This window comes from Heptranchias perlo, chromosome 5, assembly GCF_035084215.1.
Source record: "Heptranchias perlo isolate sHepPer1 chromosome 5, sHepPer1.hap1, whole genome shotgun sequence".
NCBI classification, from domain to species: Eukaryota; Metazoa; Chordata; class Chondrichthyes; order Hexanchiformes; family Hexanchidae; genus Heptranchias; species Heptranchias perlo.
In genome coordinates this window covers 49931075-49956577 of record NC_090329.1, presented here as the reverse complement: position 1 = coordinate 49956577, position 25503 = coordinate 49931075, and the positions used below count along the sequence as shown (strand labels likewise).

At 43.5% G+C, this 25503-nt stretch overlaps 1 protein-coding gene across 3 annotated transcripts in view; it reads right to left on the bottom strand.

Moving 5' to 3' along the window:
• ldah (lipid droplet associated hydrolase) overlaps window positions 1-25503 on the bottom strand; it is a 306360-nt gene that overhangs the window by 53205 nt on the left and 227652 nt on the right. For all 3 annotated transcript variants that reach the window (XR_010962896.1, XM_067984345.1, XM_067984344.1), the window contains exon 5: window positions 10489-10729. Coding sequence is in view for 2 of the 3 variants with exons in the window: in XM_067984345.1 (XP_067840446.1) it covers window positions 10489-10729 (241 nt within the window). In the remaining variant the exon portion in view is untranslated. The remainder of the gene's footprint in view (window positions 1-10488; window positions 10730-25503) is intronic.

The following is a 25503-nucleotide window of genomic DNA, read 5'->3' as shown; positions in this document are numbered from 1 at the left end:
GAAGGCTAATGGAATGCTGGCCTTTATATCTAGAGGACGAGAGTACAAGGGGGCAGAAGTTATGCTGCAGCTATACAAAACCCTGGTTAGACCGCACCTGGAGTACTGTGAGCAGTTCTGGGCACCGCACCTTCGGAAGGACATATTGGCCTTGGAGGAAGTGCTGCGTAGGTTTACTAGAATGATACCCGGACTTCAAGGGTTAAGTTACGAGGAGAGATTACACAAATTGGGGTTGTAGGTTAAGGGGTGATCTGATCAAAGTTTATAAGATATTAAGGGGAACAGATAGGGTGGATAGAGAGAAACTATTTCCGCTGGTTGGGGATTTTAGGAGTAGGGGGCACAGTCTAAAAATTAGAGCCAGACCTTTCAGGAGCAAGATAAGAAAACATTTCTACACACAAAGGGTGGTGGAAGTTTGGAACTCTCTTCTGCAAATGGCAATTGATACTAGCTCAATTGCTAAATTTAAATCTGAGATAGATAGCTTTTTGGCAACCAAAGGTATTAAGGGATATGGGCCAAAGGCGGGTATATGGAGTTAGATCACAGATCAGCCATGATCTTATCAAATGGTGGAGCAGGCATGAGGGGCTGAATGGCCTATTCCTGTTCCTATGTTCCTATATCATGCAAAGCAACAGGTTGTTGGAAGCAGACATTTAAACCCCTGCATTTGTGCAAGGCAGAACAGGCCAGGAGTTTTCCTGACCATTTTCCTATAGAATAATTTTCTATTAGCATCAAGATTTGATGATCAAGTGCTGGTGATGCATATTCATGAAATTTGGGAAAGGAAGGCTGTCCTATGTGGGACGGAAAGGCACCCTCCTCAAAAATGACTAGTTCAGCAAACTTGGGAGCAAATTGCTGACAAACTAACTGCTTTGTGCTGGATCCAGTGTACCTGAATATAGGTCAGAAAGAAGCTGAATGACCTGACAAAAAGCTGCTGAAATATAGTTTTCAATGCCAAGTACCTGCATCAAATATGCATGGCTCAAAGTGTACCTTCATAACCTGTAAAATTATTTTATGTTAAACCATCTAAACATTAATAGAAAATTATCCTGTGAAGTCCTGCATTTATTTACGACATGCTGGAGGATGGGCAGCTCTGTGCTACTGTTTGTGCTACTTAAACTTGCAATATTTCAGGAATACTTATCTGCTTGCCGACAAGACGGCACATTAGAAAAGAGAACAAAGCAAGACTGGAGGGTGACCCAATCATTACAAGCTTTTAACCCTGTTTGATGAGACCACCCCGGCCATCACGCAGATTGGGTATGATACCAACAATGGAGTGGTAGAGGGTGAATTCAGAGGCCTTTGCCTACCATCCTGTACTTGTCCCGATACTCAGTCACTGACACGTTGCTAACTCAACCTCAAAAACATTACACACAACATATTACAGTGCAAGGACTGTTTGAAGGTGCTTCTTTAAATCAGTATTTTGAGACAAGCTTCCTTTCTTTTGTGGGCTTGGAAGATCAAACTGTCTGCACAAGCAGAGCTCCTGAGCAAGCCAATACCTCATAGCATCTTGTGTCACCCTCATCCCTTTTGGCAAACACCAGCACAGATAGACACATTGTCAAGATGTAGTTAGTGAGCTTACAGAGATATCACTGGGGTGTCATGGTTCACGAATGAGCAGGGACAGTGTTGGTAACAGATGAGGTGTAAGCACCTATTAGCCAGAGGGCCAGAATGGCTCTTGCCTCAGCTGCAATGCCCAGGTCTTGCATGTAAAATACCCTTCAAGATCTACTGCATGGGAGCTCCAGTGGCATTGGCAGCACAGCCCTTGGTGGCACAGGCCCTAAACATAATGTGTGAACTAACTTGGATTTTCACCCCATGGGGGGTGAATTTCCTCAGGGCTTCTTTTGCACCACCACTGTAACTTCCAGCGAAGTTACATCAGTAAAACGGGATAAGTCCCGAGGAAATTCACCCCCGTATGTACCGTACAAAAAGAAAGAAACCAATAACAGGCTGCATTATAGACAAAAATGCTTCATTTTTCCCTTAGATGTCGTAATGAAAATAACATTTTGCTCCTCTTGATCTCCTCTATCCTCAATGCTTTGCCAATCACTTTATCATGAAGATGATGCCCCTTTAACATCTATAATTCCGTGCTTCAATAAAGTTTTTTCATACATACAGCATGTCGTTCAAGCTTAGCCATTTAATGACCCCATTTTAGAACCAAAGCTGGGGGGAGAAGGGAGAAACTTATATTTTGTTTGTTTAATGATTTCTGGTTTAAGAATGAAGAATTGTTTATGGTTTAGTACACTTCTGCAATTCTGTTCCATAACATTCAGAAAGGTACTTAATCATTTTACAGATGTGAAAAATTGTGTATTTTGAAAGCTGGAATAAGTCTCTCAGTGCCCACAGGATTTTAGGTAGAGCAGTCAGAAATCTTGGGTAAAATGGGTTTGCTGTTAAATTTTTAAACTCCAACCAGATCCTAAACAGCTAAATTGGTGTGTGGCAAGATAATTCACAGTATCTTATATAGCATTCCATACAACTAACTAGCCACAGATGAGAGATAAGAATCAAAGAGCCAGCGCAAAGGAATGAGATCGATTGCAAGGTCCACAGCCCAGACAAGCATTCCTTCTGCTGTTTTGTGATCACTGCACCTGCACTGAGGAAGCATATTAAAGTCTGTGTCAGGACACCAGGTCATCTGGCCTCTAAAAAGCTTTTAACGAGAAAAGTGCTATCAAAACTCTGCAGTTTCAGCAGATGATGCGCTGACAGCTTCAAGTAGTGTTCTGGGGGGCTGGGATTTCTCCTTCATACTCTGCTGCTCGGAATCCTAAATTTATGTTCTGAAACTCTCAAAGCTGTTCTTTTAATAGATTTAGTAGGTTTCAGACAAGACCAGGCAAAAATCTAGAAAACAGGGATCAGGAAAAAATGAATTTACACTATTTGCAGTATATGTTGCACTGTGAAGATAGATGGCAACATTCATTAGCTTACAATCAAGTATCAGCTTGGCTCAGTGGTAGCACTCTTGCCTCTGAGTCAGAAGGTCATGGGTTCAAGCTCTACTCCAGGGAATTGAACGAATAATCTAGGCTGATACTATAGTGCAGTACCGACGGAGTGCTGCACTGTCAGAGAAACTGGTTTCTGGATAAGATATCAAACTGAAACCTTGTCTGCCTGTTCATGTAATATTTGAAGAAGAACAGGGGAGTTCTCTTGGTATCCTGGCCAACATTCACCTTTAGTCAGCACCTTTAAAAACGACTGGTCATTTATCTGATTGCTGTCCGTGGGACCTATCTGTTTGCAAATTGGATGCCAGCTTTGTCTAAAAAGAAACAGTGATTATACTTCAAAAGCAATTCATTAGCTGTGAAACACACATCCCGAGGGCATGAAAGGTGCTGTATAAATGCAAATTCTTTCTTTACCAAAAATAAATCATTGGGTGGCATCAGGCAAGTAACTCAGAAGTTTTAGGATCCCTGCTCATTCTTTACTTTGTATTTTGTAAACCACCAAACCTCACTTTGGGCTTGATATTACCAGGGCTGCGGGTTCGCGGAGGGTGGGGGGGGTTATTGGGCGCGTGGGTAACGCGCCTGGGGAAATCAGTCTGCCCCGCGCGCGATCGCAGCCTAATTGGATCCACTTACCTGGTCTTCCGGGTTCCCCACTGCTGATCTGCGTGTCGGGCGGGCTGCGCATGCGCAGTAAGATCTGTCAGCTGGGGGAGCTCTATTTAAAGGGGCAGTCCTCCACTGACAGATGCTGCAACAAATAGCAAAAATTACAGCATGGAGCAGCCCAGGGGGAAGGCTGCTCCCAGTTTAATGATGCCTCACTCCAGGTATCATTAGATGGGGTGAGGAGGAGGGGGAGGACAGAGATCTTCCCCCCGGCGGGCGGGAGGAAGCAGCCTGCCTCTGCCACCAAGAAGGCCTGGCTCGAGGTGGCAGAGGAGGTCACCTGCACCACCAACATATTGCCCACCTGCATACAGTGCAGGAGGCGCTGCAATGCCCTAGGTAGGTCAGCCAAAGTGAGTACACTTACTCATTCCCCTACACTCCGTCTGCCACATCACCATCCCCACCCCACATCTCCTTCTGCACTGCCATCACTACTCTGTCACATCACCCCTCATACCCACTCAAACCTCATCCTCATCTTACCTGCACTTACTCACCTCGCCAGTACTCATCCCACCACTACCACTCAACCCAATCCTCATACAATCTTATGGCTCTATCTCATACTCACCCTCTCATGCATCTCTTTCACGGTCAGCCGCACTCAACCTGCCATATACCTGTGCTGCAGCCACAGCGCATGCATCACATATGTGCAGTAGGAAGCGTAAGGCAAACGTGTTGTGAGCATGAAGGGGATGCACAAGGGTGTTTGAGGGTTTGTCATGGTTTTTACTTATATTTAATTTCGGACCAACTCACATCACATATTATATTGTCACCACTACTGCCATGTCTTTGCAAATCTTGTCTGGTTTGTGCAATAATGCCCTTCCCTGAGGATCACAGTGAAGACCCACAACTGATGACACCCATTGTGTCACTGCAAAGTGAGTGTAGGTGTATTTGCAGGGCTCTTTTATGCAGACGACTGAGAGACGTCGGCGATGTCCCCGGTGGCACCCTGGAAGGATGCGGAGGAGAAGTTGTTGAGGGCAGTGGTGACGTTGACAGCGACAGGTAAGAAGATGGTGCTCGGGCCAGCCGGGAGCAGCTCGGCATCAAGGAGGCTGCAGATGTCCACGACTACATGTCGAGTGACTCTGAGCCTCCGTGTGCACTGCTGCTCAGAGAGGTCCAGGAAGCTGAGCCTCGGTCTGTGGACCCTGTGGCGAGGGTAGTGCCCTCTGCGATGCATCTCTCTCTGCGGTTGCCCTCCCTCCTGCTGTGCAGGTGGATGTGTCACAGCACTGTGTTGTAGAGCTCCACGTGTCAGAGGTGGACGGCTTGGCCGGCGAGGCTGGTGATGCTGTTCGCCCTCCGAGGAGGTCATGACTGCAGCCACGACGGACCCCATCCGGAAGATGTACATCTGAGGGGGTCCGCAAGGTAGGTACATGTCTCTGGACCCTGGGGTAAGTGTGCAAGTTGGTGAATTTGATTGTCAGGAGGGTGGTGGAGGCCAAACTTTGTCCCAAGTGACAGAGTGGCCTGCTGCAATGAGTGAGGGTCTCCCCCCACCACCTGTCAAATGGACCTTTGCAGCTGCCACAGGCTGATAGCTGCAACACGTCCATTTGAACTGGGAGTGTTTCCCCCAGTATGGGAAACAGTCCCAGTTGTTTCTAAAATCCTACCCCTCCTGACATATTCCCTTAATCAGGTCTGTTAATGACCTGAATTACCTAGGTAAATAGTCTCAAGTGGCACCCCGCCGGCTTTAATTGCCTGCGGGAGTCCCACATGCGGGGGCTGCGCGCGCACCTCGGCGCGTCTGTGGGGAACCCGGAAGTGGGCGGGTTGGAGCCGGGCTCCCGACCCGCTCCGGGATTCCCCGATTTTCAGAGCCCCCCCCGCCAGGAACGCACCCGATAGCGGGTGCTAAAATGGAGGCCTTTATGTCTAGTTTATATCACCTTTAAGCAATTTCTGTATCATATATTGGAATTACTGCAAAAAAATTCTGATAAAATCTTTTTGCTTTGTAAACAGGATTATCCACACAGGAAACTGGTGCACGTACTGCGATACAGGATTGCAGTCTATGCTGTTGTCGTAAAGCAACTGCTGACTTCAGCAGGTAGGTGATGGGTGTCACATTTTGGAGCTCACTATGTTGCATGAATGTTCTTTATTAGCTGTGATATAATCGGGCAATATTGTGACTGCACTGGAGCTGGCTGTGGATCAGGTGTCACTATTTGAGCTGCATTTTTAGACAGCATTTCATGTGATGCATCGCAAGATTTTGGCAAATTAAAAGTGCCTGTTCTTGCAATAAACCACCACTACTGAATCCGTACAAGATCATTCATTTCAGCTGTACTCTAATCATGTGGTGCTTAGGCACTAAATGCACAACAACAAACATCCCACAGCATATTATAAAACAAATCATGAAAAATTTAGTCGTTGATGCTCACCAATCTTCTAAATGGAAACAGCAATATAATTAAATGTCTTAATTAAGAAAAGTAATTGTGAAGATGACTCCCTCTCTTTTTTTCTTTTCAGTTCCCCTGGTTTTCCTAGCTCGGCCACTCGCCTGAGACCCAGAGCAGGCTTAATGCCGCTCAAGCCAGCTACTATGAGGTGTCTGAGAGGAATCTATGGATGTCTTTCCCTATGCTTTCCCTCCCTCACACAATGATGCAACTGGTTTACACTTGGTACCCCCACCACAGAGAAATGAGAAATCAAACTTGGTACCGCACATTGGTGCTCCACGTGCACTGGTATTACAGTGATTCCTGGATGATTTAATATTTTACTTCCTTCCATCTTATTGAGATCAATTTTGTCACCTTATGCTCTTCTGATGATTTTGAATCTTTTCTGGGGTACAGCTCCTGGGGTGCTGATCACCCAACTGGCTATGTTCCCTATGCGAGTGCGGACAGTGAGTCTTGAAAAGGTAGTTGACTGTATCACAGCTGAGCCCTAGCCTGTCCTCACCAGGCATTCACATACATGCACCTTTCACAGGGATTGCTAGATAGCGAGCAAGAGCATATACCCTGGATGACTCCCCCACCCCCAACCTTGGGCAATGAAGCCAACTGTATGTAATGCCACTCAAATGCACCACATTAGATTAGCTAAAGGCACTTTCATACGTAACTTTTTTTTGTTTCAGTCTTGGGAGAGCAACCTCCCTATGTGCTGCTCTCTCATGCTTATACTCCGCTGCCTTGTAAGTCCATCTAAGCTGGATCAGAGGGGGCCTGGGAACGTAGTATTATGACACAAGTGCACCCAGCAAACTTGTCAGGCAATATGATTTTGAGCTCGTCCTGTATATCAGCATATTATTGCCATGATGGTATTTTGCATCGTGACACAAGCAGACCCATGTACTGAACCAGCTTGGAACATTTACAAGGCCTCAGGAGAAAAATGTTGTTGCAACAGCAGATTGAATGAATGAAAAAGTAGGTTTTCACTCATGTTGACTTGTGGAGGTCAGATCATTTACACTTGGAAGTGCTGTCGATTTGCATTGGACCCCCACTCTAGTAATATAAAACGCCTTAACTCAGGGTATTCAACATGAAACCTGCCTGCTCTGCATAGGTCAGTTATTCACTGTTTTAACTGACTGAGCCATTAGGGAGCTATTTTAATACTTTTTAATTACCCTATTCCCTTTGACATTAACACCTTTATTTATACAGTTAAAGAATTAAGAGATTATGCAATATCTACACTACAGGAACAAGTAAGTCCTCTTGTGCCAGGAGGAGCTTTTTGTTACAGGCTGAGCTGAAATGGCTAAGCAGTTGAAGTGGTGATCTACACTTTGTCTTTTTAAGCATGCTTGGCAACCAAGTTAACAGGTGAACTTAATGGAGTACTCTATTGAGCACACTGCTTGAAATGGAAAAGGCTAAAAACCTCATTGATAAGACAAGTTGAGTGTACCAAAACTATTCTTCAAACATCCATTGATTATGTCACCTGACAGCAAGATTAAACAGCCATTTTGAGATTAGGATCTGTAGGGCTTTTTGTGAAAATTGTACTAGAGTGACAAGACCAGGAGAGGTGAATTGCTTAGCTGACTGATGCGCCATTTCTACTTGAAAATGATCAACAAAGAACCATTTTTCAGTTTAAGTAGAAAATATTCTTGAGGAATGTGCTATTATCATACAGCATATATTTTAGCTTTACTTTACAATATTTACTATTAAAAATGTACAAACATATATATTTATATCTTTTTAAACTTATTTTTATAGCTTAGATCATGCACTGCTTTCCAGCTCTGAAACCTGAGCTCAATGCAGCCCAGGACAAAATTGCCCCTGATACAGCGCCAATTGGCTATCTCACTAAGAAAGGTCTCAGGATGGTTGGTGTTGGAAATAGAAAAATGTCATTCTGGTGTATTAGGACAGTGGCTTCAGATCTGTTTGTTCACAATCTTGACAAATCCGCAGCCCATCTGCTGCTGAAACTCTCATTGATGCCTTTGTCACCTCCAGACTTGACTAGACAATTTTCTCCTGGCCGGCCTCCCATCCTCCATAAACTTCAGCTCATCCAAATCTCTGCTGGCTGTATCCTATCCCTCCGTTTCCCACCATTTGTACCCGTTGAATGTTAGACAAAGGGGCTGCCTGTTGGTCCCGAGTGTTCAGTGTTCAGAAGTCAGCAAAGTGGATGCTGGGGCACAAATTTAAGAGGGACCTGTGCAGATCTCCACCCCCGTACAGCCAGCACACCCATCCACTGCATGTAATTGACCCTGGGGCCGGAAGTATGGCCAGATCAGTGGGGCATCTCTGGGACGGGTGGAGTCCTGGCTTGCTGGAGGTGTGCCCCAAGAAGACAAAGTGGAAGACCTAGGCCCACATGCTACATTTACCCACAAAGCCATTGGGGAAGCTAGCTATGGCCTAAATGAATACATGTTAACATCAGCAACCCTTTTGGAAATCAGTTACAAAGAACCATTAACTTTATCATTTTCCTTTCTGTATTTTGTTACTATTTTTGGTGGAACATTTCAATTGATACTATCAACTCAGCTGGGAAGAGAGCGGGGGGGGGGGGAGGGGGGAGGAGATTTTCGGACGGGAAACCTGGAAGTAAGGGTTTCCCGCCGGTCGTGATGATTTTGAGGTTAGGGTGTCTTTAAAATTTTTTCAACATGTTTCACGCCCGGCAGCCAGCCAGATTGACAGGCTGGCTGGCTGTCAGGTGGGAAAGCAGCTGGGGAGGGATCTGAGTCTTCAGAGTTTGTATGGAGGCGGTCGGGGAGAGACGGACATCGTGGGGCGGGGTTGGGGAAGTTGGACATCGCAGAGTTTTTAAAAGGTAAGCTTGGTGAGCTGCAGGGAAGCACTCCTGCTCCTCCTGGCCCACAAGCAGTGCAAAAAGGCATTTACCTCATGGATCTGGCCCTTCTCGCCTCCATTTCACTGGCGAGATTCACGAGCCCCGGGAAACTCGTGCTGGAGGTGTTAAATTCGATGGTCTCTTAAATTCAATTAAAAAACACCTACTTAATGTCTCACAATGAGGTAAATTGCTCCCATAAATACCTGCCTGCCTGCACTAATTATGGACCCGTCTCCGGCGAGTAGGTTAGTTGCACACATTCAAATGTGCCTCCGTTAAACCTGGAAGTTGGCCTGTGGAGCAGGGCTGTGGTCGAGCTGAAAAAGTCTCTTCTTTTAACTTTCCACCTGCCTCCAACCCACCCATTCTTAGGGATTAAAATTCCCCCCATGGTATTTGGGACAGGCCAGATGGAACACTTCAGATGGTCTCTTCCGGTCCTGTACATTCCTTTGTGGAAGCAGCAGCCTGGGTTTGTGACTGTATCTCTTCTAAGTTTAATCCAATTCCCTCACACTGTCAGGCTTTATGGCCTACAGTATAAGCATACACTAGTTTTACTTTAATTATATGATGATTCATTACAGGTGACCCCTTCCCCAAGATGAATAATTGGGTCCAGGATCAGATTTTGGTATTGATACTGGAGCATGTGTATCAGATAACAGGATGAACATTTCTACCACAAATTAATACGAGGTGTCTAAGATAGTCAAAACATTATTTTGCTACATGCTGTGGATTTTCAGGAGACTGCTTTGGACATTAAGTATGGGTGAAAAAGGGGCCATCCACCGTGACCGTCCTCCAGTTTTTTTTCAGTCCAATCCAGACTGGCAACTGCTATACATACAAAGCCATGTTATTTGCTTTATTACACATTTTATGGCTCAGTCTAAAAAAGACCAGAAGTTCACATGGACTTTTTCAGCATTACAGTACACTCAGTCATCACTTGGTAATATCAAAGTGTTTTACACTCAAAGCCATGGCAATTTAGCATTTTTTAAAAATGCTGAAGTTGGCCAGTCCATTCAAAGGATGCCTTTGGCTTGTCAAGACAGGAAAGGGCTTTACAGCAGTTGTTTATTAATGATTGCTGCAGTTCCTTGCTGGGTTGTCCAAAAGAAGTAGATCGATCTATGCTTAGTAACAGCAGTTATGAAACACATAAAAGTGTGATCATTCTGTTTGTATGTATGGCATACTGAATAAATGCAATTCTTTCTCCTTACTTGTTTTAAAAATCTGCATGTTATATTATGTGAACTATGGATAAATGGTGTATGTATCACAGATAGAAAAAGATGCATTTGAGAGCAGATGATCATGTAACGTTTTCTTAAAAATATATACATTTCTAAAACTAGGAAAGTTTTATATTAAAGAGAAAATGGGGTGGGGGTGGTGGTGATGTTAGGCTCACCTGCACAATCCACACTGAAGAGATTAAGAGAGGCAGAAACAGTAGCTTCATCCAGGGATTGTAGGCCCTGCAGCGCCCACCTCACCAACGAGGCCTTGACGCTTTCTGGCAGAAAAGAAAGGAAGTAGATTGGAACATACATCAGGAAGCGAAGTTTGCAAAGTACTGGTGTCATAAGCTTGCCTTGTGGTGACTCGGCCATGCGTTCAATTGTTGGAAAAAGTAATACCGCTTTCAGAACCTGTGGAACCAGTGAGAGAAAACTCAAATAAGTAAAGCCTCTGGCACTGTATCAAATTCTGGAAATAGTGCCCTTGTTTCCCCCTTCTTTTGAAGTGAAGTGAGGTTTGTCAGGTACATTAATAACCTTTGCAGATAATTACAGGCTGCCTGAAATGCCTGAACTGGCAGAACTGGTAGCCTGGTAACACTGAAAGCCGATGTCAAATTCCAAAGAAAAATGGTTCATAACTTACTAATTTAGAGAGTATTGTACTGCCACAGGAGACAGTACACAGAAACATGGGATATTTCTTTTTATGTCTTCCATATAACCTTTAACAACATTGCAACAATCTGTACCCCATTTTTAAAACCAACACCAGAAAAGTATTTGTTTAATTGATACAAATCATAGATATGCTTTTCTACAATAATCATAAACTTCCATTATTTAATAAGTAATGCTAGGTGAATCTTGTAACTTTGTTCTTTCAATTTTGTTTCCATTCAGTCGGAGGGAGAAAAAGGTTACCATGATGCACACTCTTCAAATAGGCAATATTTTGTGGTATATAGTAATTATTAAGTTGTGGAATATGTTAGTAATGCTTCTTTCTTGGGGGTGGAAGAGGAAAAGAGGCGCAACTCTGCATTCCTGTAAAATTGTTGAAAAGAGTAAATGATTGTTAATAACTCTACTATCCATCTATTAATCAACAATATATTGAAAATCTTGTTGGTTGCACTTCCTTCCTTCCTGTACTTCCAGGAAATAACACTTACTGTCACAGCACACTATTCTCCTAATGCCTGGCTGCCATGCCTGCCTGTCATGTTTAAATTATATCTGTCTATAAATACTTACCTTCGAGTCCTCCAAGCTCCTGATTTGCATTTCCAAGGCAGATACCACTTTGGTGTTATACTCCACAATACCACCTGCATGATGTTTACTGAAATGAGGGCTCTTGCTTCTTGCAGCTCCCCCCAGAACTTTCTCTAGACTATTTACATTTTTACTTATTTTCTATATATTGTTTAGCCTCTTTATGTGCTGGGCAGATGAGCTGGATCGATCCCTCTTACTACCTGTGCTCTTCAAGTGCCTTTTGCTGCCCTCATGATCCCCAATATTAGTCTGTGGTCCTGGCTACATTCCTCCCCTGCTCCCCAGTGCTGGCCTGCAGCCTTGGCCAGATCCCCTCCTCCTCCCCAATACCAGCCTGGGGTCCTGGCTGAATCCATTCCATCAACTTGAAAGGTCAGAGAAATAGCAACAGAAGAAGAGAGAAAAGTGAAATTGAGATAGAAAACTGAAAATGGGGAAATAAATAGAAGAGAAAAAGACATGAGGGAAAGAGAAAATATATATATTCTCTCTGCAACTTGAATACGACAGAGACTGAAAAAGAAGCAGAAAAAGGCAGGGTAAACAAAGAAGAAAGGAGAAAAATAAGGGACATAGAGAGATAAAGGAAGGAGCAGGCAGACAGAGAAGGGAAGGAGAGGAGGTACACAAGGGAAGAAAGGAAATAGGTGGGAAGAGAGAGAGACTGTATGAAAGAAAAAGACAAGATGGACTATGAAAGCGACTGAGTGCGACCCATTGCGAACCATTCCAAAATATCAGGTCCCATCACAGCATGAACTCATCCATACTTGCCATATTGCCTTGAGCCCCTCCCATCCGTCAGTCACCCTCCCCCAACCTGCCTCCAGCTGTCAGTCAGCCCCCTAACCCCAACCCACTCCTAGCCTGTTCGCCACCCCCTTGAAAGCGGCGCCCAGCATGTTTGGACTGGCTGGTTAGGCTTCTCAACTCCAGTACAAATGGGTAGAATGTGTGCCACGCACGCTCTGCCCATTTGTATCTCAAAATTGCAATTGGGGTCTTACATACGTCATAGGACCCTGATCTGCATATTACAAGTGGTTACCCACCTGAAACAGGTGGGTGGTCTGGCTGCCTATCTTAGGACTTTACCCAAGATGGCGGTAGCTGGAACACCAACGTAAACGGGGCAGTAAATAATCAGACACCATTTTTAGGCTACTACTGCCCCATTTATACCCGGCGGAGGCACTTAAGATCAGCTACAAACTCTTTAAATTGCAAAGTTTGCAAGCTAGTGTTTAAGGGATTATGCTTAAGCAGGTACGTTTTCCAGAAACTTAACAGAGCAGAGAACTAAAAGTTCACTGAAATGCAGGTTGTCAAGATGACAGATCAAAATGCATGAGTACAGATTATTTACAGAAATTCACTCTCCCAAGCATGTCTGGATTTCAAAGAACCCAGAAGGTGGAGAGACGGAAATGCTTGTCAAATCTTGGGGAAACCACTAAGTTATTGAGGTAGCAGATTGCTTCTTACAGATGGGAGATGTGTATGGTCCTGTGCATGCCATCCTTTTCAAAAACTACTCCATATCCAGTAAAAGAAAACTTACAAAATTTGGTTAAAATCTGATGAGACGTAAATCACTTTATTCCATATGCGGGATGTGTAGAAAGTTCTGAGGGTACAAATTTTCAAAAGAAGTCTAGTCTCTGATGGGATGACAGCTCATGAAATGTTTTGAAATTTTGGTGAGAAAACAACTTCAAACTTAGTGGAACATTTTTAAGTTATTATAGTGACCCTGAAATGCCTGTATATGAGGAAAATATCCCCCAACTTTCCCACACTACAACCATCACCAGCAGTAATAGGGGACTGAAAAAGAAATAAAACTTCACTTGAGGACTGAAAGCATCACCAGTGACCAGGAGGCTTTTTGATTTCTATTAAAATATACTTGTCAATTTCAAAACTTCTATCAAGTATGTCTTTAACCCACATCTAAGAAATATAACTGACAAACTAACTAAATTGAGTTTAAAAAATCTGCAGTAAACCGTAAAGCAAAGGCCTTTTTAATCGGCATGTAAAGTATTGCATAACCTACTTGTCAAATGTAACACATATTTATGATATGTATCTGATGCAGTTCATTACACGGTTTTTAAAAACTTCATTGTGCTGGCACACAAAGCTATTATATGTCAGTTAAAATCCTCTACATTTTTCAAAGATAGCATAATGATATACTTAATGGTGAACTGCAGTCCAATTTGACAGAATGTCACATTAATCAAAATTTCTTTCAGGCTATTCACAGAAACCTACAAGCAGCATCACTGAGGTCAAGGCACTTTACTTCACTTAGTCAACACCACTCTGCATCAAGGGTATCCTAGTTAAATGACAAACCACACAGGATTTTCTGATATTTTGCTCCTTTCCCTTCTCCCGGATTTAATATGAGTTTGGTTCAAGTAACCTGGAACATTTTCAGACATTATTTTACTATATTCTCCAGTGCTTATAAATCCAGCAAATTGAGTGATGTAGAATCTTTAAAAAAGTAGGTTAAACAGAAGTATATGAGATAAAGTACACACAATTGGTTTTACTAATGCAACATAAATATATATATATATAGAGAGAGAGAGAGCGAGAGCAAAAGACATGAAGTGAGTGAAGTGTTTAAATTTACAGCTGCGGAAGCTATTCACTTCAATGAAGTAGTCAGACTCTTGGAACGATCATGTTCTTGGCAGAAGAGAAACAGTTGATCTCCTGGAGGCAAAAGAATGTTCAACATGGGGTGCAGCTGAGTTTTGTTGGTTACAACAATAATTCTGTTAGAAAATGGTTCATCGCTGACAGGCAAAAACCCTCCCATAAGGATGCAGGACTCTGCGGTGGGCAGGCAGTCATTTCCATGGCTGTTTCATCTCCAAAGGGTCAAAGGATGTCTAATGAGAAGGTGGTTGATCCTCAGCAGGCTGAAGGAAGACCAAGGTGGCAAAGAGGTGAGAGGTGCTGATAGCCATGATTTGAATGGACAGTTTGGGATTCCTTTCCTAAATTATCAGAAATTCAGCCAAAAAGCTTTGGGAAACAATCTTCCTGGGTCCAAAGTGAGTGTAAATGCAGTGAAGAGTAGTGAAATTGACAATCACAAAATCCTGTATACTAGTTGCATTTTTATACATCCTTTTAGAACTTCTAAACACAAGGGAGTGATTTAAAATCTAGATTCGAAGTCAAATCAGTGTATAAACATATATTAGCTAGATTTTACTGTAAAAAACCTCAGAGGACTGCAGATATAGGTTCAAACAAACAAAAATTGTTAGAAATTCAATGTCACTGGTTTCGCCCGTAAGTGAATCCTGTGTCCCTTTATGATCAGACTGGCCAATATCTAGCTTGACCTGGGGGAGTCTATCAATTTTCATTGATAGCTATGAACTGGATGCTGTAATCCCACATGTGCACATCTCAAATCTTCCAAAAGGTGAATTGATTATCATTTCGGTGAGATGGGGACAAATATAAATTGACAATCTGATTTATTTTACAAAAAATAAGTGAAGCAATGAGAATAACAATTACAATGAATTGTGACTTATTTCGTAATGTTCCTTGTAACTTAGAAAATAACAAAAATATGACACATTGGGGGTAACTTTAACACCCAAGAAAGGGTGGTTTGGGGGCGGGCGGAGAGTGAAAATAGTAGATTTCTGGAGCAGGACCACATCCCGGCTCCAAAGCACCCGCTTCTGGGTTTAACCCAGGCGTGTTAGAAACCCGGAAGTCCTGTCCCACTTAAAGCCGGTGGGTCAATACTTAAAGGGGCAATGTACCTCCTTGCTATAGTTGAGGCACTTAATTTTTTGTGTATTACAAATGTAAAACAAATTTAACCTTTCCTGTTCAGTTTAACCATCACTTCTGATTCACATCAGGTGAAAGCAGGTGGGAAGAGCTGGATCCATGAGGTGAGTGCCTTTGTTGCACAGCTTGTGGGCCAGCAGCAGCAGTACTTCATCCAGGCCCAACAAGCTCACCCGGCGCGACAGGACTCCCTCAATCTGCTGACCCCCCCCCCCCCCCCCCGCCCCCCCAAGATGGTCGGCACCCTCCCCACCCCGATCTTCTCCAAGGCCCATCCGATTACTTCCACGTCCCCTCACCCCTCTGATTTCTTCCATGGCCCACAATCTCTCTCTCCCTCCCTCCCCACTCCCCCATTTCACGGCTCCTTTCCCTTCCGATGGGCAGCCAGCCTGTCAATCTATCTAAGGACGCGCTGGGTTCCCAGCTCCGAGCTAAAATCGTGCCCATTGTCTCTGTTATTGGGCTCAATATAACTTTTCTGGCCTGTAATCCCCCTGAATCTGGTCAGTACTACCTTAAGGGCACTCTCACTGTCTGCACCTGTCTCTCTTATCAGATCTTTCAAACTGAATCAGACCGTGTTTTTCTTATCTCCTTTGTTTCCTAGCTGGACAGGAAACTAAGTACTTGACCATTGACCCTCTCCCAGTTCTCTGTGCCCAGGGATTGGCAAGTAGGGCTGCCAATTAAAACAGCTGCTATCCCTTTAGAGTGCGGATTCCCTGCAACTAGCCCCACTGGCTGGACTCAATGGAGCCATCCTAACATAAAGGGCATGGATGTTTACAGGGATGTCTAAAAGACTCACATTGTTTCAAGTTGAAGTGGAATGTGGGCAGCACCACTTCACCAACCAGTTTGTCTAGATCTAACCCATATTTATCAGAATGCAGCTGCTCTGCAGAATTAATCCCTGTGAGCTAAATTTAACTTAATAGAAACGTTCTAATATAAATTATCCAAAGTCCTTTTAAGCTAAATCGCCAAAAATCCAGAAATATGACAATTGGGTAAATTTATTCATCATTGTTCCGTTATGCTGATACAATAGGGGTATTTTTATAGGGGTATTTTTCTGATTTTATGCCCTTGGCAAGCTGCCTTGCCCGCCAGGAACACACATCGGAAACCCAGCCGTTATTTTAAATTTCCAATATGTGCTCCCAGCAAATGAGGCTTCTTGCTGAAACCGTGAAGTCGGAAATTTACCCCTTATATTGCATGATGCGTGGTGATACATAACAATGTCAAATTTTTAATCCCCTGATTCTTTGTCCCCTTCCTCTTTGATTAGCATCAGCGCATATCCACATTGTTATGGTGTGGGTACAGACACAAATCATCCTCTATGCACTATGGCAAGCATTGTATCAGCATTTTATGTTTTTTTTCAGCTCTGCATGGATCAGAGGCCAGCTGCAGCAAAATATAAAAACACAAAAATCCCCTTGGGGGATTCCCCCATAAGGTGCAGTGGGGGCTCCAAATTACAGAAGGATCTGAATGCACTAGATTTTCACCCCATTCAAGCCCCCTGAGAAAACTCTAGTCAGGAGAGGTGGCTGATTCTACTTTCTACCCTAGTTATGTTGAATCAGCAGTTTTGGAATGTGTCTGGGGGCATTCCCAATCTATCCCGGGAATCCCATTAGAAACACCCCTGATAGGCCCAGTCTGCTGAGAGCAAGTGTGGGTCCCGTTCTGGGCCTAGAGAAGGCTTAATAAGTACAATGATAATCAATCCTAGGGTAATTGACTACTGTAGCAAAGTGACCCTGCCATTCCACTGAGAAGTTTTAATGAAAATCAACCTCACCTCGTCTTTTGGCCTGATCTGGGCCCCTGGTTCCCACTCTTGGAGTGATAGGGTACTGCTCTGAGATAGCACCGTCTTTGTGGATTGGGTGCCCCTGTTGCACTTCTGCAGGCCTGAATGTTTACCCAATTATTAAAATAACCTAATTCCCGAGATTTGGGATGGGGGCTGGTGGCAGGTCAAAGTTGTGAGTGGAATTTTCTCCCCAGTCCACTGGCATAACGGCACAGGGTCGCCAACTCTGGTTGGACGCATTCCTGGAGGTTTCATCACATGCAGGCTCGAAGGGCTGAAAGGCCCACTCCTGTTCCTATGTTCTTTCCAAGCCACCAAAAAAACCCACAAAAAAGTGACATCTGACTATGTATATATAAAATTAAAATAAGGGTAAATCAGAATTTTCAAAAATAGTAGCACAATCCAGCATTCAGATAATCTGTAGGAAACACTTGAGCTCCACTCTAAAAATGTCATTAGAAAGCAGAATTCATGTTTGGGATTTATGTCTGTTCAGCAGCCAAGAGCTCAGATCAGTGATGTCTTGTAACCTTCTCATATTTATTAGTGTATTCTTCCAAATCTATGGGCATACACCCAATTACAACATGCAAAGTATGATGTGGTTATGTTCTATTACACCATAAAATACTGTAGTAAAATACAAAAAATGATAATGTTATATCTGAGTAAGTGATCAGCTTACATACTGTGGCCTAGAAATTCAAATGCGTATCGCCCATTTTTCAGGTGCAAAATTGGTGGCTAGGAGTTCAATAAGGTGGGGGTCGTACACATGCCCTTTCTGCGCCGGTAGTACGGCGCCCACCATATTGGATCAGGAGCCCCGTAGTGGTCCAGGGCGTGTGCCGGAAATATGCAAAACTTCACTGTAATAGTAAAATAAGGGTCCTACGTTGGTTGTAAGACCTTTGAAACTGGCTTGCCCCAGCACCTGAATCGCCATGTCATAAACTTGCAGATCATAGCACTAACAGTCAGGTAGGGCCCTGCAGAAGCGCTATTGAAAGGGATTGTCCTCTCTCTATAGGTAAGTTACTGGTTTGTCCTGTTAGGCTATCGGTGAACATCTGGCGATCTTGTCTTTAGGAAAACTGACTTCTGAGTTCTGGAAACAACTTTTTGTAGGTGCACGACTGGTTTCTGCCTTGCAAATATTTCATTTGTCTCATGGGTGCTCTGTTGGGTGTGCCTTTGGGGCTGGAGGAGGAGTGGTAGCAGCAGCAAAGAAAACTTCAGAAAGCAGGAGCAGCTTAGAGAAGAGGGAGGAGGAGAGAATTGTGCAGGAGGCCCAACCTACAGTGGGTCTTCAGGCAACACTTTTCCTATATTGACCTTATTCAGCAGCAATGTGTGAGGCATCTTATTAATGGACTAGAACCCTTACTTGCATAAATTCATGAGACTCCTGCCTCCTTTAGGTGAGCATCTCATCCGTCTACTGATTTCTCAGGTTAATATTGGAGATGGGGGGAAAGGGTTGAGTTCAAAGCTGAGAAGTAATCGATTTGTTTTTAACTACACACCCACCCGGGTAGGGTTAAAAGCGACCCCATTAGGTTTTCATTTTACTTTTTATCGCTTCAATTTTAAAGCTTTACTATCCAAACCCTTAAAATGGTCACAATACAGTCCCCACCATTTCTACAGCCCATGCTTATGGCAGGCAACCGTCTATACTGGTAATTTCCCATAATTGTTTCCATCACCATAAAAATCAATTACAAAGGCACCATCTACAATGTATGAAGAGCGCCAGCTATTTCAGGCAATTCATTAAGCTCTTCGAACCTTCCTTGCTAATGGAGAGCATTTGAAATCCTCTAAAATATCCTGACATTTTAGTGACAAAACGAAAGAAACGACGAACAGCAGCAGCGGTTTCTGCCCATGAACTGCCCTGGTGAGTGAGTAATGGATGATGGGAGAGGGAGACGGGAAGGGAGGGGGAGAGGCAGACGGGAGAGGGCAAGGGAAAGGGAGAGGGAGATGGGGAGAGGGAAAGGGCGAGGAAGAGGAAAAGGTGAGGGGAAGGGGGAGAGGGAGGGATAGAGGGGGGGATAGAGGGAGAGAGATAGAGGAAGGGTGAGAAGGACTGAGACCAAGGGAGGGGGAAGAGAGGGAAGGGGAGAGGGAGGGAGGGGAGAGGGAGGGAGGGGAGAGGGAGGGGAGGAGGTGGGGGAAACGGGGCCAGGTACACACTGACAAATTCATCCCAGTGGATATTGTTTTAACTTAACTAGAGCTATTTTCTACAGAAAAAATGCATGTTGCTAGCACACCTTGCCTCTTCAATGTGAGCTGGTCAATTTCGTCAAACACTGAACTAGGTTTACCGTCCAACGTTTACAGCGGGCCAATCGTGTTAATACCATAGCGCCCGCTATAAATGGTGTGGAGTGTACTAAAAAATAATAAAGCGAGAATCCAGAATAAATTAAAATACCTGTTTTAGAACATATTTGTTGTACAGCTTGATAAGTAGCAATACTTTCAGATAAAACAATCTTTCTCATCATCACAATAGGATGTTGTAGGTGGTGATATATTTTTGGTATATTTTGGAGTTCAGATCTTCAGTCAGAACTAAATACTTGAGCAACCTACGTTGTGACGTATGCCTTGAGAATTCTTGTCCGGGTATTATCATCTTCCACCAAACATTTCCTTTGGTGGTTTGATTGCCAAAATTGAAATTAAATTTGTCCATTCTTCGATTTGTCAATCTGCATATATTAACATTTCAAACGGTCTATTTTCGATATCTGACGGTAATTGAAACCACAATTCTGTTTGATTGGTTGAAATGTAAACAGTGTGGGAACTACTCCTGATCTGACCGTTCAAAGAACACAGGGGGTAATTTTGATTTTGGGTGACAATGTAAAATGGACGCTATCGATTCAGTTGCCCGTTATACATCTTTCCAGATTTTCATTTCCATTGACTTTGGTGCTGTGGTATACTTAGTAATATTGTTTTGAATCACAATTAATTTGTGTAATTTTAGTGAGTTCCATTTTACTGATGGGGATTATACCAAATGTTCTCACTAGGTGGAACAAAGAGCAATGGCATTTGTACATTGATCGCTGTTTTCAATAAGGTTTTCTACTCTTTTAAAATGGAAGACGTGTCTGCCATATATGTGTGTTTGCTCTAACTTTATTAGAAATAAAGGAAATATAGTTGACTAGATATACTTCAGGTGCTCCAAACATTAGCTAACAGTAAACTCAGGACAGAATTCTTTTTCACCATAAGTATCAGACAATGGCTGGCTGGCTAGGTGAGAAGACAGCAACAAAGCAAAATACAATTAAAATAATTAGTATTGCATCACACTTTCAATATCATAATTGAGCAATTTCAAGTCACAAGGACAATAGGAACCACAATATTTATGTACAGCTTTTTTTTTAAAAGACAACTCCACTGTGTAACTACCAGTTTGATTCACAATGGCTTTACTCTCAAGACTTCCCAGTTGGTCATCACGGTATTCACCTCTAAATTTACAATACTAGCTGGAGTAGAGATCTTCTGATATTTAATCACAGATGCATTAATATCACAATTAAACAGGAAGCCCTTATTGCTCACGTTTTGTCACAAAACAATTACACCCAGGAAGCCTGCTGTTGTTTAACTGATTATTCAAATGCAGGACTAAAATTAGGATATTCAATAACTTAGAAAAATAAATAAATAATGCAAATAGACATTCAGATTTTCCTCAACTGCAGTGAACACATCATAACACACTGCTCTTTACAGTATGTTCCCAACTTGAGGGCTCCTCTTATTATGCAGCTGGCAAATGCGAAAGTGAAAAAAAAGTCAGGATTTTATTATCAGTGTGGTCTGTTGTTTCTTTTGACTGATTATGAAAATTAAAGAGAATGCCACTGTTAGTGTTCAATATGCTGCATTAATGTGGATTTCCATGTGCCCACCTCTTCCAGTGTCAGGTCACACACAATCCTGTGCTGGTGCTAAAAGAAGCAAATAGAATTAACTGTTTTTGTTGCACTGGCCAAAGGAAAAAAATACACTACACTTTGCACTACTGGGTTAATTTACTGCTCTCACAAAAGGAATCACTCTTTTATTAATTTAACTCACAATTAAAATCACAACTCTGATTCAGTTTTCTCAAAGAAAAAAAATTAACAAAAGCTTTAAGATACCGAAAGAAACCTAACACACTTCTCTTTTCAACAAGACGGCTTAATAGGTCAACAATAAACTCTAATGTTGGAGACTAAATGTAAAAGTACCTCTCAATTGCCAATAACATCTTTTGTTAGATTAGAGATCACTGAAATGGGTATTGAGTAAGGAAAATATATTTGCTGGTACTACAAATAACTGCTAGTCTGATTAGTTGGAGCCAGACTTCAAAATAACTTTTATCCATGCCTTTCCTGGTTTCATTTATGCTAAGCAGCATCCAGTAAGCAAGTCCAAATGGCGTAAGTTTGCACCTATGCTTGTCAAGTTGAAGTCTTGCAGTGTTTCATCTATACGTTTCATCTATACTGAGGAACATGGATGAGAAGTATCACCTTTAAGGGGTTAAAAAAAGGAAAAGAAAATGGAGTGCAATGAAGTTGAGAATAAAAAAGAAAATTAAAATTGTTCACGAAAACAAAATATTAAGGCATTATTAATACAGAAGTTTAGAAAAAGCTACTTTTTAAAAACAATAGTTGGCATGTGATAGACATGGTTACATTTGGAGAATAAAACCCATGCAACTTTTAAGTTCCTGTAAATGTAGAAGAATGATTCTCAGATTATAATTCCCATAATATGTTAAATGCATCAGATCCATAATTAAGCAAAGTAAATGTGTTAAAAGTGTGGAGAAGGTTGTTACTAGTAATGTACAAGGATCTTGAAAAGGCTGGCAATGTAATGAAAACAAAATCACTGAGTGGTTCTGGGCCTGCACAACTCATTTACCCTTCAAGCTCATTTGTTATTCAGTCTAATGTTAGTTGGTTTATTTTCAGTAAATCACTGAGCCCAGGTATCTGATCTACGTAACTTCAAAGAAACTAATGATTGTTCAGAAATGTTCATATATTTATGACTTCAAAGGTTGAATTGAATATACAGAGAATACAGTGTGTCTCACATAATTCTTTTTTAAAGTGAGTTGAACTTGATAACTTAGAAGTGACATAGTTCACTTGGACAGTACAGAATAATCAGTCTATCAGGCAGAACTACTTATTTCACTGGGAAGAATTAATGGTAGCATAGTAGTAGTTTCATAGTATGATACAGCACAGAAGCAGGCCATTTGGCCCATCATGCCTGTGCCGACTCTTTGAAAGAGCTGTCCAGTTAATCACACACCCCTGCTCTTTCCCCTTAGCACTATAAATTTTTTCCCTTCAAGTATTTATCCAATTCCCTTTTGAAAGTTATTATTGAATCTGCTTCCACCACCCTTTCAAGCAGTGCATTCCAGATCATAACAAATCGCTGCGTTAAAAAAATGTTTCCACGTCACCTCTGGTTCTTTTGCCAATCACCTTAAATCTTCTGCCACTGGAAACAGTTTCTCCTTATTTACTCTATCAAAACCGTTAATGATTTTGAACACCTCCATCAAGTCTCCTCTTAACCATCTCTGCTCTAAGAAGAACAACTCCAGCTTCTCCAGTCTTTCCACAAAACTGAAGTCCCTCATCCCTGGTACCATTCCAGTAAATCTCTTCTGTACCCTCTCTAAGGCCTTGACATCTTACTTAAAGTTTGGTGCTGAGAATTGAACACATTACTCCAGTTGAGGCCTAACTAGTGTTTTAGAAAGGTTTGGCATAACTTCCTTGCTTTTGTACTCTATGGGCTCGATTTTTGGACGTCTGAGCGGGTGGGTTCGTGGCGGGGGTCTCCGAAAATCGGGGATTCCCAGGGCGGGTCCGAAGCCCGGCTCCAACCCGCCCACTTCCAGGTTCCCCAGTGACGCGCTTAGATGCGCGTGCAGCCCCCGCATGCGGGACTCCTGCCGGCAATTAAAGCCGGCGGGATCCCACTTAAGGCAATTAATGTGATAGTTCAGGTCGTTAGCAGACCTGATTTGTAGGATATTATAGGAGGGGTGGGATTTTCAACTAAACTGAGAGTGTTTCCCCTACTGGACGTTTGCTGCCACCAGCCTGTGGCAGCTGCAAAGGTCAATTTGACAGGTGTGGGGGGGGAACCCTCATTCATTGCAGGAGGCCACTCTGTCACTTTGGTCAAAGTTTGGCCTGCACCAACCTCCTCCTAACAATAAAATTCACAAACTTGCAACCTCAACCCCGTGTGCAGACACATGTACCTACCTTGCGGACCCCCTCAGATGTACATCTTCTGGATGGGGGCCGCCATAGCTGCAGTCATGACCTCCTCGGAGGACAAACAGCATCACCAGCCTCACCGGCCACGCCGTCCACCTCTGACACGTGGAGCTCCACAACACAGTGCTGTGACACATCCACCTGCACAGCAGGAGGGAGGGCTACCGCAGAGAGAGATGCGTCGCAGAAGGCACTACCCTCGCCACAGGGTCTACAGACCGAGGCTCAGCTTCCTGGACCTCACTGAGCAGCTCAGTCACTCGACATGTAGTCGTGGACATCTGCAGCCTCCTTCATGCCAAGCTGCTCCCGGCTGGCCCGAGCACCATCTTCTTACCTGTTGCTGTCAAAGTCACCACTGCCCTCAACAACTTCTCCTCCGCATCCTTCCAGGGTGCCACCGGGGACATCGCTGGCGTCTCTCAGTCGTCTGCACAAAAGAGCCCTGCAAATACACCTAGACCCACTCTGCAGTGACACAATGGGTGGCATCAGTAGTGGGTCTTCATGGTGATCATCAGGAAAGGGCATTATTGCACAAACCAGACAAGATTTCCAAAGACGTGGCAGTAGTGGTGACAATATAATATGTAATCTGAGTTGATCAGAAATTAAATATAAGTAAAAACCATGACAAACCCTCAAACACCCTTGTGCATCCCCTTCATGCTCACGACATGTTTGCCTTACGCTTCCTACTACACATATGTGATGCATGCCCTGTGGCTGCAGTACAGGTAGTGGCAGGTTGGGTGAGGCTGACCATGAAAGAGATGCATCAGAGGGTGAGTATGAGATAGAGCCATGAGGATTGGATTGAGTGGTAGTGGCGGGATGAGTACTGGCGAGGTGAGTAAGTGCAGGTAAGATGAGGATGAGGTTTGAGTGGGTGTGAGGAGTGATGTGATAGAGTAGTGTTGGCAGTGCAGAAGGAGATTTGGGGTGGGGGCAGTGATGTGGCAGACGGAGTGTAGGTGAATGAGTAAGTGTACTCACTTCGGCTGACCTACTTAGGTCATTGAAGCGCCTCCTGCACTGTTTGCAGGTGCGTGATATGTTGGTGGTGCAGGTGACCTCTTCTGCCACCTCGAGCCAGGCCTTCGTGGTGGCAGAGGCAGGCCACTTCCTCCCATCCGACGGGTAGAAGATCTCCCTCCTCCTCCTCCTCATCCCATCCAGTAGGACCTGGAGTGAGGCATCATTAAACCTGGGAGCAGCCTTCCCCTGGGATGCTCCATGCTGTAATTTTGCCTATTTTCTGCAGCATCAGTCACTGGAGGACTGCCCCTTTAAATAGAGCTCCTCCAGCTGACAGCCTATGATGCGGATGCGCAGTCCGCCCACTGCGCAGCTTTCCAGCACAAAACCCGGAAGCCAAGGTAAGTGCCTTCAATTAGGCTGCGATCGCGTGCGGAGCACCCCGAATTCACTGGGCGTGTTACCCATGCATCCAGTCGACCCCCCGCTGCCAACCAGCCTCCCTCCTAATATCGAGCCCTATGACTCTATTAATAAAGCCCAGGATCTCATTTGCTTTTCTAACAACCTTCTCAACTTGTCCTGCCACCTTCAGAGATTTGTGTACATACACCCCTAGGTGTCTCTGTTCCTGCACCCCCTTTAAACTTGTACCATTTAGTTTATATTTCCTCTCCTCCTTCTTCTTACCAAAATGTATCACTTCACACTTCTCTGTGTTAAATTTTATCTGCCATGTGTCTGCCCATTTCACCAGTCTGTCTATGTCCTCCTGAAGTCTGTTACTATCCTCCACAATGTTTACTAAATTTCCAAGTTTTGTGTCATCTGCAAACTTTGAAATTATACCCAAGTCCAGGTCATCAATATATATCAAAATGAGCATTGGTCCT